At 33.9% G+C, this 17,093-nt stretch overlaps 1 protein-coding gene across 1 annotated transcript in view; it reads left to right on the top strand.

The window, feature by feature from the left end:
- lrp1ba (low density lipoprotein receptor-related protein 1Ba) overlaps window positions 1-17,093 on the top strand; it is a 297,751-nt gene that overhangs the window by 128,568 nt on the left and 152,090 nt on the right. The window contains exons 24-31 of the mRNA XM_067398603.1: window positions 787-984; window positions 4,265-4,469; window positions 4,789-4,953; window positions 7,144-7,388; window positions 11,959-12,090; window positions 13,882-14,109; window positions 15,161-15,335; window positions 16,183-16,277. Coding sequence (XP_067254704.1) covers window positions 787-984; window positions 4,265-4,469; window positions 4,789-4,953; window positions 7,144-7,388; window positions 11,959-12,090; window positions 13,882-14,109; window positions 15,161-15,335; window positions 16,183-16,277 — 1,443 coding nt within the window. The remainder of the gene's footprint in view (window positions 1-786; window positions 985-4,264; window positions 4,470-4,788; window positions 4,954-7,143; window positions 7,389-11,958; window positions 12,091-13,881; window positions 14,110-15,160; window positions 15,336-16,182; window positions 16,278-17,093) is intronic.

Genomic DNA, 17,093 nt, shown 5'->3' with positions numbered 1-17,093 from the left:
AGGGGAACCGAATGACCTTGCAATTTCTGGGCTGTAAATAACACGGATAATTGCCTGGAAAATGACAAGTAAATGAATCTGTGACTGATTCATGACATTTGTTCATATTTTCAGTCGTCCTTATTTTAACGTCCTTTTAGAGAGAGGATGTGCATGTGGTTTTAAGGTGTACAATTCATCTGTAATATGTATGTGTTTCATTTTAGCGGTTTGACTTTACAAGAGAGCCAAAGCGACTGTTTGTGTTGGGAAAGATTAGAGAGCTCTGACTTTGGTGCACTATATGAGAGTGGAGAGGAAGATATGCGCAAAGAGCACTAAGTAACATGTTTTAATAAAAAGGAAAACAAGCTTTACTCGAATCCACAGCTCAGTTTTCAGATCTGTCAAAATGATTTTAGTTTTTGTCTGAACTGAAATGGCCAGTTATAATTTATATTGCAATCCACATAAGGTTTCATCTCCAGTATAGGAGATGTAGAGATGTGTGCGGCATGAGTTTTTGCTTTATTCATAGCATGGAATGTTCTAACATTTTATTACAAATTATAGTTGTTATTATTATTATTATTATTATTATTCATTTCATTTATTTGATCTTTTTTCCATTAATAACTTTGCTTTACCAGCTTCTTGCCTTTTTGGTCAATTTTATAGACCCTTTCAAGGCATCGTTTTCATAATTTTTTTTTTTTTTTTTTTTTTAATAAGGTACTTATAAGGTACATAACCTATTTTTCTATTTTAAAAGTTATGTTAAAACTATGTTTTCTGTTCCTTTTGTAGATCCTTTTGAGGAGTTCATAATTTTTTCCATCAGACATGAAATTCGCCGCATCAACCTGCAAAGAGGCGACTATAGCCTGTTAGTCCCCGGGCTCAGGAACACCATTGCTTTGGATTTCCATTTCAGCCAGAGCCTGCTGTATTGGACCGATGTCGTAGAGGACAAAATTTACCGTGGGAAGCTGTCTGAGGGTGGAGGTATGGCAGTTTTTTTAAACATTATTTATGACACTGTTAATACTTATGCCTTGATTATACCATACAGGCTATTATATGATGGAATGGAATTTACAGTATATCATCAGGGTCTTAAAAAGTCTAAAAAAAAATCTAAAATTTCAAAATTTTAGGCCTTGAAGACCCGGTTTCACAGACAGGGCTTAGATTAAGTCAGGATTAGTCCTTAGTTCAATTAGGGTATTTAATTCCGCGATTTTTCCTCTTTGTCGCCATCTCTGTTTGAAACCTACAATTGCAGTCATATGCGGAATAGGAATCTGTATGTGCGTTGTGCCTCGGCACAGCTCGTCAGCACGGATGAATCTAATGTTTGCTGTCAGTCACCGCACCGGTGTGGATACTGAACTTCAGAATCACAGATTCTACGTCTTGAAAGTATGACCAATATAAGAATTTTCATTGGAAAATATCATCTGAACAAGTAAGTAACATTTCTGCCACTTTTGTTCTGACCAACTGAGGAAAAAAGCATTAGGCCTACAATAAATTGCGCTGCCAATGTTGATTAAAACAGTGACTGTGTATTTAGTGTGTATTAGCATTACCTGTAGATTTAAATTTCTGTAGCCACTCCAAAGTCTTTTGCTTTTTGACCACGGGTGAATCGCTAGTTGTCACTGATGATTGTCATTTGGATCTTTCTGGATTACAATCCGCCATCAAAATTATAAGTTTAATTATGTCAGCTGTTGTGAGAAAAGGCTATAAACGTGCCGCTACCAGCAGCATCCTCACGTGATAAAACCGACTAGCCTGGACGGGACTCCTTCCTTTCTGTTTACGGATGTGACGTAATGACGAACTGCTGCATGCTCGAATTTCCCACGGAAATCCACCATGTCGCTCTTATTATAAAACATTATTACAAGCTTACCGTTGTGAATCGAGACAAGATAATGAGACAGTTTTGAACACTGGCTGGTTATGTACTTGCTCAAAAATTGATTTTGGATAATTTTTAACCAAAAAAAGCTTTAAGTAGCTTTTATAAATGTACCGTAGGGGAAAAAAAAAATACTGGTTTGCATTTTGAGACAAAACAATAACACTGGCATATTTTAAGATATGTCCTACGTCCATGTAATGCTACCTGTAAAGCTCATTGTAATGCTCCTGCAGCGCTTAAGTTTAACACTTGGTGAAACCTGCAGGTGAAACCCTGATCATTCAAGAGCACTGATTCTTGAATATGCTGACAGGAATTTTTTTGTCAATTTAGAAATTATTTTGGATAAAAGCATTAAGAGATATTCTCCTATGTTTAAGTTCAACCTCCTGCTTCTACCATTTTCTCACAAAATGTGTGTTTTCCTTGCCTGTCACTCCAACACAGCCAGACACTTAAACAATGTGTCAAAAATATTTTATAAATACTGACAAATCTAGTGCAGTTGACAACTGATGGTGTTGACTAAATTATTGAAGTAGTAATTTTTTTCTGATGTTTGTAGTTACTTATATGACCTACTTAAAGTTAGAGAAATTATATAATAATCTTAAACAATTTTTAAAGCATGTATGATTTAAGTAAAAATCTAAGTTTAAAATTATTTACAATTCTAAAACCTGTGGCAGTATATATGATCACGTTAAACTCACAGCAGGTGAATTAAAGGTGCCATTGACCGTTTTTTTTTTTTACAAGATGTAATATAAGTCTAAGGTGTCCCCTGAATGTGTCTGTGAAGTTTCAGCTCAAAATACCACATAGATTTTTTTTAAATACATTTTTTTACTGCCTATTTTGAGGCATCATTGGAAATGCGCCGATTCAGGCTGCGGCCCCTTTAATTGCTCGCGCTCTCCGCCCCCTCTCGAGCTCTCATCTCTATTGTTGTATAAACAAAGTTCACACAGCTAATATAACCCTCAAAATGGATCTTTACAAAGTGTTCGTCATGCAGCATGTCTAATGGCGTAAGTACAGTATTTATTTGGATGTTTACATTGATTCTGAATGTGTTTGAAGCTGTGCTCCGTGGCTAAAGCTAACATTACACACTGTTGGAGATATCTATAAAGAATGAAGTTGTTTATGAATTATACAGACTGCAAGTGTTTAAAAATGAAAATAATGACAGTCTTGTCTCCGTGAATACAGTAAGAAACGATGGTAACTTTAACCACATTTAACAGTACATTAGCAACATGCTAACGAAACATTTAGAAAGACAATTTACAAATATCACTAAAAATATCATGATATCATGCCATTTTTTGCTATTGTCCTTGCTTGCTTACCTAGTCTGATGATTCAGCTGTGCACAGATCCAGACGTTAATACTGGCTGCCCTTGTCTAATGCCTCGATCATGGGCTGGCATATGCAAATATTGGGGTCATTCATATTAATGATCCCGACTGTTACGTAACAGTCGGTGTTATGTTGAGATTTGCCTGTTCTTCGGAGGTCTTTTAAACAAATGAGATTTATATAAGAAGGAGGAAACAATGGAGTTTGAGACTCACTGTATGTCATTTCCATGTACTGAACTTTTGTTATTCAACTATGCCGAGGTAAATTCAATTTTCAATTCAATGGCACATTTAAGGGAAGATGACCTTCAAGATGAAGACATGACTTTAATATTATGATTTGAAATGAATTATGAAGTAAAATGAATGATTTATGTTTGAAGGTGTTAGCAACGCTTCGTTGGGGCATATATTTTATTTTATATTTTTAATTTATTTGTTGTTATATTATTTTTACTTTATTATGTTCATGTTATTTATTTATATGTAATGTTATTTGTTGTTATTAGTATTGAGTTGTCTGAGAACAGATCATACAAAAAAAAAAGCAAATCAAATGAAAAAGAAAATTCTACATTTATGTGAAGAAAATTCTAGTGGTCAGTCAATTTTTCATGTTCCTTATTCTTCAGCATATTGAGAGAAAGCTCTTTCTTTTGCTCTGTTTTCCAATTAAAAACCAAAGTCAGTCTACCAACTGTGTTAATATTTCAGCTTCAAAAGCCCCAAAATGTGTGAGAAGTAATTTACACTCATATCACAAAGGAACTGATGAGTAGGTATTGAGAAAGAGAGAGAGAAAGTGGGACCCACTTATTCTTGAGGGCTTTGCTAATGTTCCCTTTCATACACTTCATAGGGTCCAAAATTAACACTTGACAAACACCAACTCTGAGTAATTGTGAACTTGACTGACAAGCTAACAACTGTAGACCTTTGTTTCCCCCACAACATTTCAATTACTCGATTGGTTGTCTTGGCAGGTGTTTCGGCGATCGAGGTGGTGGTCCAACATGGTCTAGCCACTCCAGAGGGTCTTGCTGTTGATTGGATAGCAGGAAATCTCTACTGGATCGACAGTAACCTGGACCAGATTGAGGTGTCCAAGCTGAACGGCGAATTACGGACCACCCTGATCGCCGGGGGTATGGAACACCCTCGGGCGATCGCCGTGGACCCCGGCCAGGGGTGAGTTCCTCAATCCAGTCTCAACTTTAAGAGGGAATAACAGCAAATGCCACCGGTTTTCCAGTTACTCCATAGCTTTAATGAACAACTTCAGTGATTGATAGCTCCGTACTGTGGTTTGTGAATTGTAATGAACCAGTCTAATCACCCATAAAGGAGCTTTTTAAATGATTTCCAGAAGGGATATTACCATGAAATTGGGCCATTACACATTTTTACCTGTTTTGTAATTGCACTAATGCTGATGCTTTTAATGAGGATGTGGTTTGCAAGCCCTCCTTTGAAAGTCCTTTAAACACTTGAGTTTTGTCGTCAACAGTGCCCTGTTCTGGACCGATTGGGATGCCACGTTTCCTCGTATCGAAGGCGCTTCCATGAGCGGGAAACGGCGACATGTGGTTTTCAAGGACATGGACACCGGCGCCTGGCCCAATGGGCTCACCTTGGATCACATGGAGAGCAGGATAGTATGGACAGACGCCCGGTAAGAAAGGATGCACACACTCTTCTGTTGGGTTTTGTCAATATTTTGTGATGTTTTCGCAAGACAAGACCGTAAAGGGAATGTTTTGTTTGTAACGTACAGGGTGGATTTGGGAGGGAATTGGGAGCAAGCTCGGATTCAGTCGTTGGTAACACATTCAAGCAGCAGCTTTTTGTTGAATGATTGATGTGTTTTTGTACCGGTTCAAATTTGAGATCCACCTCAGCTGGCGACAAAATGACAGGCTGACGGAGATATACTATTACTATAGATCATAATTTTGCCCATCAAGTATTTATTTATTTATTTTTTTACAATTTTGCTGTCTTGACACATTCATAAACTCTCATCTTGCATTTCTCTCAGTGCTTATTCAATTCCTCCTGTGCCCGGTGGCTCCAAGTGCACTGCAAATTAATATTCAGATAATGAGATTCTTGGACTTAATGAAGAATCTGATCAATTCTCTGCTTTCTATTGCCTCATTTTTGTCTCTGCTATATTCAGATCACACATCCCTCTTTTTCTCACAGTCTGTCAACAGTTTCTTTCTTTTTCTCTCAGCTGTCTTTTTTTATAACAAGGCATCAGTGTACTCTAAACCAGTGTTAATTTTGACAGTAAATTTTGATTTAGTTTTAGTCATAGTCTTTTGACTAAAATGCCTTTTAGTTTTAGTCATATTTTAGTCATCTGAATTGTTTTAGATTTAGTGTAGTTTTAGTTGACTAAATATCATAAGATTTTAGCTGACTAAATCTACAGTAGATTTAGTCGACTAAAATCTAATGGGTTTAGTTAAGTTGTAATGCATCAATTAAGCATTTCTCCAAAATTTCCAAACTGATTATATATTTCTGTAGAAAACAACCAATAACCTGTTAATATGAATTATTTTAAGGTTTAAACATGTAAAGATTTCCAAACTGATTATATATTTCTGTAGAAAACAACCAATAACCTGTTAATATGAATTATTTTAAGGTTTGAACATGTAATGAACATGTTAAGGTTATTAATAAAGCTATTAAAGTTATTCAGTCAAGAACATTGAGTGATTTTTCTCTTTTTCTTTCGTTGTTTGATTAATATTAACAGTGGACAGTAGCAGGTTATTAGGCTGCTGTCACTTTAAGGCCAGATACACGGATCCAATTCACTATTACACATCCGATATTCTGCCAACTGTTTACGTCACTTAAGACATAACCGACTGTGTTTATGTGAATACTCTGCAAAACTGACATTTTGATATAACTTTGTGTGCATTTGTCCGTTTAAGTACGGAAAGACTCAAAAGAGAGCTCAGTTTTGTACATCTTAGGGGCGGCTTTCTGTCTGTGCACAGAAGACTGGACTGAATAGAGTTCTCTTTTGTGTCGTCATGCTTTTTCAGATCTATCCATATGCTTTCTCTTTTCTTTCTCCCAGATGTTTACATTTTTTAACGGTTTATGAGGTTTATGTGGCATCAGCTCTGACTAGATCTCCATCTCTTCCCGAATCGTCCCTCACTAACATTTTTGTCTCGTTTTTATTCATTGACAAAAAATGTCAATCGATTTTGTCATTGAAAACTATTTTTTATTTAGTCATCGTTTGTTATCGTCTCTTTTTCATCACTGAAAAAAAAAGAGAAAAAAAAAAAGTATTGTTAAGGTTTAGAATGTTTTTTGATTCAGTTCAGGTTGAATTATTTTTATTTGACTTAAATCAACTTATTTCAGTTCAATTAATTGAACTGATGTTATTTAGAGTTAAACATGATTTATTAAGTTTAATTTGATTAAATTTGTTTCAGGTTGATTAGACTCTACTCAGTTCACTGATTGAATTGCTGTAATTCAGAATTGAACTAGATTTACTGTATGAAGTTCAATTAGATTCAGCTCAGTTCAAGTTGATTTCATTTAACTTGTCTTAACTTGACATGACTCGAGTCATGGAATCAACCTGAATTGAATCGAATCAAACATAATGAATATTAACTCTGTACTCAAATCCATTTAATTTATTGAATTAATGCAATTCAAAGTGATGTGCTTTAAAGATTTAATATATTCTATTTGATTCAGTTTGATAGTGTGTAAAAGTGTGTATTAAGAAAGTAAATAGTGTCAGTTTTGATTTCATGTCAACTTCAAAATACTCTGATGATGATGATTACAATGATTATTTGTCTGTCCTCAGATCTGATGCGATATACTCAGCTCTATATGACGGCACTGGGGTGATTGAAATTCTTAGAGGACACGAGTTCCTCTCTCACCCCTTTGCCGTGTCTCTCTTTGGAGGGAACGTCTATTGGACTGACTGGAGGACCAACACATTGACTAAAGCCAACAAATGGACCGGAGCCAATGTGACCGTGATCCAAAAAACCAGCGCCCAACCCTTTGACCTGGAGATATACCATCCCAGCAGGCAGCCACAAAGTAAGAAACCGTCTCGCTGTCTTTCAAAACTGTCTAGAGGGACTTTGAACAGATGATGATGTGAAGGATCCAAAAGAACATAATGAGAGAAGTCTCTAGATTGAGCGAAGTTGTCATTTTGGATTAACAGCGTTCAATGGCCCAGTTTTGGCACATTCCCATTTCTCACTGAAAGATTTTAGGGACTAATTGGCTGCAAAGCTGTCTCGTCAAGAACTCCCTTGATTCCTATCAAAAATTCCCATCATTTCTGAAATATGAAACAGACAGTCAAACACTACAAGGTCACATATCTGTTCTGATTTTCCTTCTAAAAACTAAATGCACGTTTCAAAGATTTTATTTTATTTTATTCTCTATTCCTTTAAGATTCTGCAAAAACATCAAAAAAACTTTTTGTATAGAAAAGTTGTAGGGTTATTTTTTTTAAAACATTTCAACGTTTATTTATTTATTTATTTTGTTTTGTTTGTTTGTTAAAAACACTAAAGATCACATTTCTGTTATGACTTTCTAAATGCACTTTTACAAACAAAGATTCCAGTTACAACCAAAAAAGTAAAGTACCAAACAAGAACCAAGATAACTTTTTATCTTCCTTGGAGAAATATCTGTGTATTGTGTATATTTTTTTTTTTTTTTTTTTTCTTTGTTTTGTTTCTTATTTATTGTGTTCTACTTAAGGAGAAATGAGAAAAGGTTGTTTTTCTTCGTTTTGTTTAAGAAACGAGAAAAAAAAGGTTAATTAAGAGGGAGTTTTTTGTGTGTTTTTGGTTCATGGGTAAAAAATGTGTTTATGCTTTAATATTGGTTTCACATGTGAGGGTGGCCTTTACTGGTAGACGTGCAAGCTGTTCATTTTCAGTAGGAGAGATGCGGCAGGCAAGCCAAGCTTGTTCACGAGAATGCTTTGGCTTTGTCATGTACACCTGCTAGCAGCGCTTACAAGATTTGAAAAGAAGAAGAAAAAAAACAAAAAACGGCTGATGCATGTTATTGACAAATCAGAGATGACTTCATTCATAACCAATAAAATGGCAATTGGCTTTTATGTGATCTAAAACAACACGAAGGAAGATATTAAACTTGGTTGCTGATTTTAGCCTACTCATTTTATTCTCAAAAGGCCTATTTAAGAAAACCTCAGATGCAATGTTTTCACTCGCTATTAACAGCAGAATTTGATTTTTTAATAATAACATTGTTTGTGTTTCATGGAAAAAACCCAACCCCACATAAAAAAATAACTGATATTATGTGTTTGTGAACTAAGGCGAGATCATATTAATGCCTTTACTGTCACTGATCCAGGTCATTTAAAGTCAAGCATTGATTCAGTCCTCCACATAAGATATAGTTTGGGAAAAGCCCAACTGGTAAAATGTATAGGGTACAAGTTTATGTAAAAAATGTTTGTTTATCTGCTTACCCCCAACACATCCAAGATGTAGGTGGCTTTGTTTCTTCAGTAGAACACAAATGATGATTTTAACTCCAACCATTGCCGTCTGTCAGTCAAATAATGGCAGTGGATGGGAACTTCTACTATAAGAGTAAATAAAACTTGCTTAGACAAATCCAAATTGTCTGACACTCATTGAAGTATATGCGCGACATCACTGCCGTTGTCAGAGCCGTTGGCTTACAGCATGATTTATTCCAAAGAAGATGAAAAGTAGCCTATATAAACTGATTAAGCTTGGTGCTTTGTTTTATCGAGGTGATGGGGATGTTTACAGGGCTATAAGCTCAGATGGGAATGACTGTACCTCTCGTTGGTTTCAAATAGATAACATAATCAGAAAATTATGTATATAGACACGTTTCTCATGTCTGTGTGGCAAGTTTTTGCTGAGTTTTGGTTCATTTTTTGACACATTTCAGAAAGTTGTTGATGGAGACAGACTGCAAAAAGTGCATCCACTTTGTTTTCTTTATTTCACAAAAGCAGTTTGTAGCTTTTGTTCATTGTGAGTGTATATACATAAAAGTAGAAACCCTTTAAACCCTTTACAGTTTCAAGTAATGTCTTATTCTTATCAGTTTGACCTAAAATTTCAAGCATCGGAGGTGCCGACCCGAAAAGTGTGTTGTTCTGCTCTATACGAGATGTAGGCTGTTGGCAAGAAATATACTAAAAATGCTATTGTAACTAATTTGCAGAGCAGTACATCAGACAAACTCTTATGTGACAGGCAGGGCATTTCAGGGCTGCCCACTCATGCAAAACAAATATTAAAGCATCTAATTTTTTTTTTACCAAAAATACAAAAAAATCTAGATTATTTTACATTTTTCTGTTTCTTAAACACAACCAAAAAACAAAAATCTTCATTTCTCTTTAAGTAGAAAAAATCAAATGACCAGATGCTGAACCCTATAAGATGCTGCAAAAAACATTGGATTTATTTATTTACAGTCACACACTAAAGGTCACATTTCTGTTATGACTTTCTAAATGCAATTTTTCAAACAACAACAACATAAAAAGCACCAAAAAAACAAGGATAACTTATTTAACTATACTTGGATAACTTCTTTTCTTATTTTTTTCTTATTTCTTTTTTTGTTTGTTTGTTTGCAAAGAAATTAAAAATATGAAAAAATAGAGTTCTCTATTCCTATAAGATGCTGCAAAAACATTGAATATTTTTTTTTTATTTGTTTGTTTGTTTACATTTTCTGAAAAACTTATATATCAAAGCAAAGATTTGTTCTGTAATGTGTTCTGACTGTTTTTAAAGGGTTGCTATGAGGTTGCTAGGGTGTTTTAACCGGTTGCTAGTGCCAGTGACCTCTGGGTAATTTCTTGTAGCATGCATTCATTCAATCAACACTAAACATGCGCTTGAAATCTGTCCCTCCTTCTGTAACCCACTTTTAATCGGCCTAATAGAATTTGTTCACCGTTTGGGCAATAAAGTACAAAAGGAGAGCCAAAAAACGCCCCATAAATAAAACACAATTGAATCAGCCCATGATAGCTGTCCAGCATCTTTTCCCTTGGGTGTACATCTGCCAGATGTTGAAGAATCAGCCTTCTGTCAACACATCGAGCTTGGCATCATCCACCAAAGCAAAATTACACCCTTAATGGTGCTAAGAGGCTCTTTGTTAACTCATGACTCCAGATAAACACTCATAATGGGTTGGCGGAAATGTTCACACAGCGTTCCAGATTGTGATGGGCAGCTATAAACCTACAGTTTGGATGGAGTGATACGCCACACAGATGTGGAAAGGGTTTTTGTGAGATGGCGGGTCTGCTTTTTTCATGTTCTGATCAAACAATTTTAAGTAGTGAAAACTTTCGACTGCATATACAGTCCTTGAAAATGATGATGAAAGTGAATCTTCTTGAGTGAATCATTTTTAGAATAATATATTTAGACTTGTCGTCTCTAGCTTTCAACAAGGTTGTTTTGAAACGTACCTCATAGGCTAGTTTAGAAATGTGATTTTTTTCTTCTTCTTTTTTTTAAGCCAAAAGTGTGTTCCTGAGCTTTTTCAATTGAAACATTTATAATCTTTTTTCTCACTTTCTTTGTTTCTGCTCTTGGCTATTTGTCCTTTGGCTTAAGACCTACTTTATTTTGTTTTGTGGTTTTGTTTATAGTGCTGGAATTGTTTGCCTTTTATTTTTTGCTCTTGTTGCTTTTGTTGAATTTGTTTTGTTGTTGTTTTTTTAAGGCTTGTCTTATCTTTATTTTATTAATTTTTTTAAATGTTTTTGACCTTTGAAGCTCTTTGAGCTGCCTTTGATTTCTAAAAAGTGCTATATAAACAAAATGTATTATTATTATAATTATTATGTAACATTCTTACATTTTTTTCTAATAAATTATTCAATTTAATAGTCAGTTAAACTATCAGCCGACAAAATAATGAATGAATATATTTAATCAAATCAATAATCTTTAGACTGAACCATTTCTAATACTTTTTCTACTTCTTTTTTATTATTGTTATTATTTATTTTTGTTTCTGCTCTCTGTTTTTTGTCCTGTGGCTTAGCACCTGCTTTACTTTGTTTGGGAATTTGTTTTTTAAGCACAGGATGTCTGTTCTGTGTCCGTTTTCATTACCTGTCTGCGTTTGAAGAGGCTGGCCTGCATCTCTATCGGTTTTCATGTGTCAGAATAGCTTAGCAAGAGTGCCATTGAGATTACTGTATTCATTAGGCCTGAAACGACTTTTTTTATGGACTTGTTTATGCTTTTTTTTTTTTTTTTTTTTTTTTTTTTTATTTTAATTCCTTGTGTTTTACGGTCCCATTTAGAGTTGTGGAGTAACAACCTTGCTCTGAGCAAGAACAAACCCTGGGATTGTTGGGTAGGGAATAAGGGGCCTAATTACTCAGCACAGCATCCACATATTCCACTTGTTAAGCAGAGTGCTTTTGGTTTTCAGGTCTACATGCATAGATGCAAACCAATAACTAGCTAAAGAAATCCTACAAGACTCACAGATCAATCATTATAGGATAATTAAATATAAATGTAACACAGAATGTATACTCAGATATTATTTTATTTATGTTTTTTTTCCATCTCTTCTCCCATCTTTTTAGCTCCTAATCCATGTGATGGTAACAAGGGAAGAGGCCAATGTTCTCACCTCTGTCTTATAAATTATAATGGTTCTGCGTCTTGCTCCTGTCCACATCTCATGAAACTTTCGGCCAACAACCGAACCTGTCAAGGTGAGCTAAATCTGTCTTCTGGGCTGTAGATCTCCCTTTTTACGATACAAGTTTGGCCCACAGACTCAAACTCTGACATTTGAAGACTTTTAAAGATGAGAAAATTCAGATCATGCATATTAAGTTTATTTTATAATAATAATAATTAATAATAATAATAATAAAACAAATAACGTTTAATTATTATTATTATTATTTAATACATGTATTGTTAAAAATATTAATACTTATACTAAAAATATACTTAAATACACATCCTTTTTAAATTTTTGCTTATATTTTTTCTCTTTAATATGAGTTAGGGTATTGTCTCATATTTACGTTATATAATATGATATAGTTAAGCAATATCGCACAAGTAACGAGCACAGTATCATGCTGGTGCGGTTTATATCCTGAATAGCACAAATGCAAATGTGACACTGATTTTATACACAGTTCAATAAAGTTAATATTGTGTTATATTTTAGACACAGTATTGTCTGTTTTTGCCCAATTTTGCCAACAAAAATATTACCTATAAGACAGAGCAGAACTGTTGTTTGTGTCCGAGAAAACATAGTGGTGTTTCTGAATGAATCCACATTTTGAGCGAATCAATCGGGTGAATCAATGATTCAATGGCCCATTCATAAAGAGAGCCATTTACTTAATTCCTGAATGAATCAGCTCTGTGAATGAATCAGATGAATGAATGACTCAAGGACTTACTCATTAAGACATTTACCGCCACCTACTGGCAGTTTTAGTTTCTCATTTAGAGAATTAAAAAAATTGATAATTCTGTCATCATTTACTCACCCTTTGAAGGTTAAAAGTTATAAAAATAAAACATCTTTCTAAAGCTACTTTTTGTAATGTCTATTTGATGCTTTTGTCATTTAACACAATAATGACTTTACCCTATCTTTTGGGAGTAATTTCTCCCCCCCCAAAAAATGTATGTGCGATTAATTTGCATTTAATTAACCGCTACATTGTGTAATTAATTAGAATAAAAAATGTAATCACTTGCCAGACTTATAAAAATTTAAAGGACGTGTTTATTTAAAATTTATTATTTTATATGGAATATATATTTTAACATTTTAATAATACATTAATATACTTAATATAATATTATAAATTACATTATTAATTAAACTTTTTATTTAAAAGGAAATAAAATTGGAGCAGTAAGTATTTCTCTTTTTCTCGTCAACATAGTTGTTTTATTTTATATAAAAAAATTACTGGTCTTACAGGTATTTTTACATGGCAAAGTCTAACGCACAGAACTGATATTTGGTCCCAAACCGATTTTTTTTTTTATCCCACTTTTTTTCACATGAATACATTGCCAAGTGGGCATTTTGGTTAAGAAGAATTCACACACTGATGATTAGAGAGGCACAAGTTGCAAATTACAGTATAGGTCTCTTCATAAAAATGAATGATCCAATTGAATGGACTTGATAAAAATCAGAATGTCTGATATTGGAATAATTATAGCATGTATCAGGAGACTTACGTGACCTACCTAAACTCATTACAGACTGAAATGGAGATCTCTCTTTAACGGCTGCCCCAGAGATCTCTCTGGAGGTCAAGAAAAGAGAATTTACAGTATGAGTCCTTTGAGCTTTATGTCTTTATAGAGCTGCCTTTGTAAGGACACTCAATTCCCCTTATTACATTTGTCCCGTTAACAGATTTAGGTCATATTTTTCACTCCCGGAGATACTAGAGAGAGAAACTGAATTAAATTGAAAATGAATTTGAATTGAATGATATATTTTTGTACCTGAACAGTCGTGAAGAAATTTCTGTTATACGCTCGGAGATCTGAGATTCGAGGAGTGGACATAGACAACCCGTACCTCAACGTCATCATGGCCCTCACCGTACCTGATATTGATGATGTCACGGCAGTGGATTACGATGCCATAGATGAGAGGATTTACTGGGCTGACGTGAAGACCCGAACTATAAAACGGGCGTTCATTAATGGAACCAAACTCGAAACAGTCATATCTGGAGGTACGTTGCAATCCATTTTGCCAGTTACATTTTTCACACAGTTCATATCGCTTTTCATTTTCCTACTTTTATTAATAAAGTTAATGTGTCTTTGCAAAGAAAACCTATTAAGTTATACCTTATTTTACCTTATTGTTGTCATTTGGTTTGCAGTGATTCAGCTTGTTTTATTAGCATGAATCAATATGCAAATTATTATGTTATGTTATTTATTTCCTCTTCCTTTTATTAAATGTAGATTTTTTAACTAAAAAAGGAAATAAAGGTCCTGTCTTGGTTTAATACATTTTTTGAAAGAATATTATATTATATTATATTATATTATATTATATTATATTATATTATATTATATTATATTATATTATATTATATTATATTATATTATATTATTTATGTCCCATTTCTTAAATATTATTTATTTTTTGTTAAAACATTTTATGGAAGGAGCGGATATTATATGCAGATTATCCATTGCTTATTATATTTTGTTATTAATTTTATTTTTTCCTATTTCTTCTGGACATTCCTTCTTTACATCAGTATGTGTGTACATATAACAGAGGCAAAAGTTAAAGAAAAACAATGTAATGAAATGGTACACTTTGTTTTATGTGTCTATATAGTTTTATTTTGTTACAATATATTGTGAAAGATGTTATAAACAATATTTTATTTTATTTTCAATTTATTGTCCCATTTCTTCTTTACATTGTTTTTCTTTAACTTTTAAACTTTATATATATATATATATATATATATATATATATATATAAAAGGTTGTATATATAATTTTTTTTATAATATTTTTTATATATTTTTTATATATTTTTTTATATATATATATATATATATATATATATATATATATATATATATATATATATATATATATATATATATATATATATATATATTCTTTATATATATTTTAATATATATAATTTTTTTTATTTTATTTTTTTTCACTTGTGTTCATATATTACATTTTACTGTTATACTTTTAACGTGATGAGAAACGCACATTATTTATTGTTGATATCTGTATTTACAGATCTCTCTAATGTCCGTGGCCTGGCTATTGATTGGCTGTCCAGAAACATGTACTGGATGAGCTCAGACAACGATGAGACCCACATTAATGTCGCCCGTCTTGACGGATCTCTTAAAACCACCGTCGTTCATGGCATGGACAAGCCCAAGTGTCTCGTCCTGCATCCGTCTAAAGGGTAACGTAGCAAAAACCATGCTAACAATTAACCAAATCAGTAATGGAGAAGTTATGGGCCTGTGTGTTGCTACAGATCGATGTCCTGTTTTTATTAATAAGTAATTGCATACTTCCATCAAAATTGTCACCTTTCGTTACCTTCAAAACTGTGTGTAAGATACATCAGTAAGAAAGCTAATTACTGAACAGGTCTCTGTTTATATTCATGGTGCACAATTAACTAAAGTTATTAGAGTCATTTTCTTGGAGTTGATTGAGACTGACAAATTGTTATAGCCATGAAAACTCTTTAACGATGCCAAACTGGTTGTCAGCCAATCAGAAATGCAAATTTATCTTGCCCTTGTTGGACTAGTCAGTGACAGCTCTTTAATTAGCATATATTATGATTCCAGACATGCATTCTAATTAAAAATGGAGCCAGTTACTCGCAATTGTTTGCATGAGATTTAATATAGCGCAATTCTGTAATCCAGTGATGGATTTTGTGCACGGTACAGTGGGCATGTTGTTTTATGTTGTTCCTCGATATCTCTAGATAGATCTGCACCCCTAGTGTCACTTTTTTTTTCTGCCAGCTGTCTGCTCGTTTTAGTTTCCGACCCTGTCGACATTTCTGAAAGTCATCTGTCAGGTAGGTTCATGCGCAGTATCAAGATGTATGAAGGAGATAGAGACAGCTTTATTTGATTGTTTTGTGCTCTGTGGTGATTGTGAAGATAAAGTTCTTTTCTACCTCCCCGACCTTCACACGGGTCAGGTTCCTTAAAGCGTAAGAGTCCCATCCTTCATCTTGAAGACTCATCCATCTTTCTGAATGTATCTTGTTTTGTTGTGGTCTACAGGAAGATGTTCTGGATGGACGGGGGCACAATAAATATGGCCAACATGGATGGCAGTAACATCAAGATTTTGCACCAGAACCAGAAAGAGCCTGTTGGTAAATTCATGTTCCAAAACCTAAAGTAGTGAGCTGCTTACTTAGACAGTATTGGCAAAATAATTATGGCTCCTGCTGCTGTTGATTATTGCTGCTGCTACTGCTAATAGAAACACAGACATGCTGCTGTGAGCATGTAAGATATGCTGCTGCTGCATAGACATAAATAAATCCTGTGAGATCTAGGCAGGTGGAGCTGGGAGAGGTAGAGGGTTTCAAAGGAACACTGATAGCGCACTGCAGGACTAACTGACAGCAAACACTGAACCAGGCTATTTAAATTTTGAGCAAGCAATTTCATTGGCTGCAGGATCAGCAGAGACCAATCAGCTTGTGCCTTGCAGCAATGGTGTGATTGCTAAAGGACCTTAATTATTGTAGTATATCAAGTTTAACTAAATGAAAATGAGAAATGTTGTCTTGGCAACTTGCTGAAATTAAAAAAAATCTAAATTCTTTTTAAAAATATTTTATTTTATTTAAAGTAATGAAAGTTTTTTTTTTTTTTTGGATTGTTTTAGTTTTAGTTAACTGTTGTAGCCCTGATCTAAAATGGCAGACAAATTTCATTTAACACCAAAAGACACTAAACTTGTTCAGTTTGTTTGTGTGCTGTTGGCTTAGCAACATGCTAATCTCAAACTCTCTTGGAATTCAATGTGAATCTATTCTCCGGTTCACTTCATTCAATATTTCTGCACAGTTGCTACCATGTAGAGCACTTTAATTTAATGTTAGTTTAAAAGGTAGCTGCCTTTTGTCACTCATACAGTTGTGTTTATCCTTAGTTTCGTTTTCATGGACTTTCAGTTTTTC

Source organism: Chanodichthys erythropterus, chromosome 10 (assembly GCF_024489055.1).
Source record: "Chanodichthys erythropterus isolate Z2021 chromosome 10, ASM2448905v1, whole genome shotgun sequence".
NCBI classification, from domain to species: domain Eukaryota; kingdom Metazoa; phylum Chordata; class Actinopteri; order Cypriniformes; family Xenocyprididae; genus Chanodichthys; species Chanodichthys erythropterus.
This window is presented reverse-complemented; position numbering and strand designations above follow the sequence as displayed.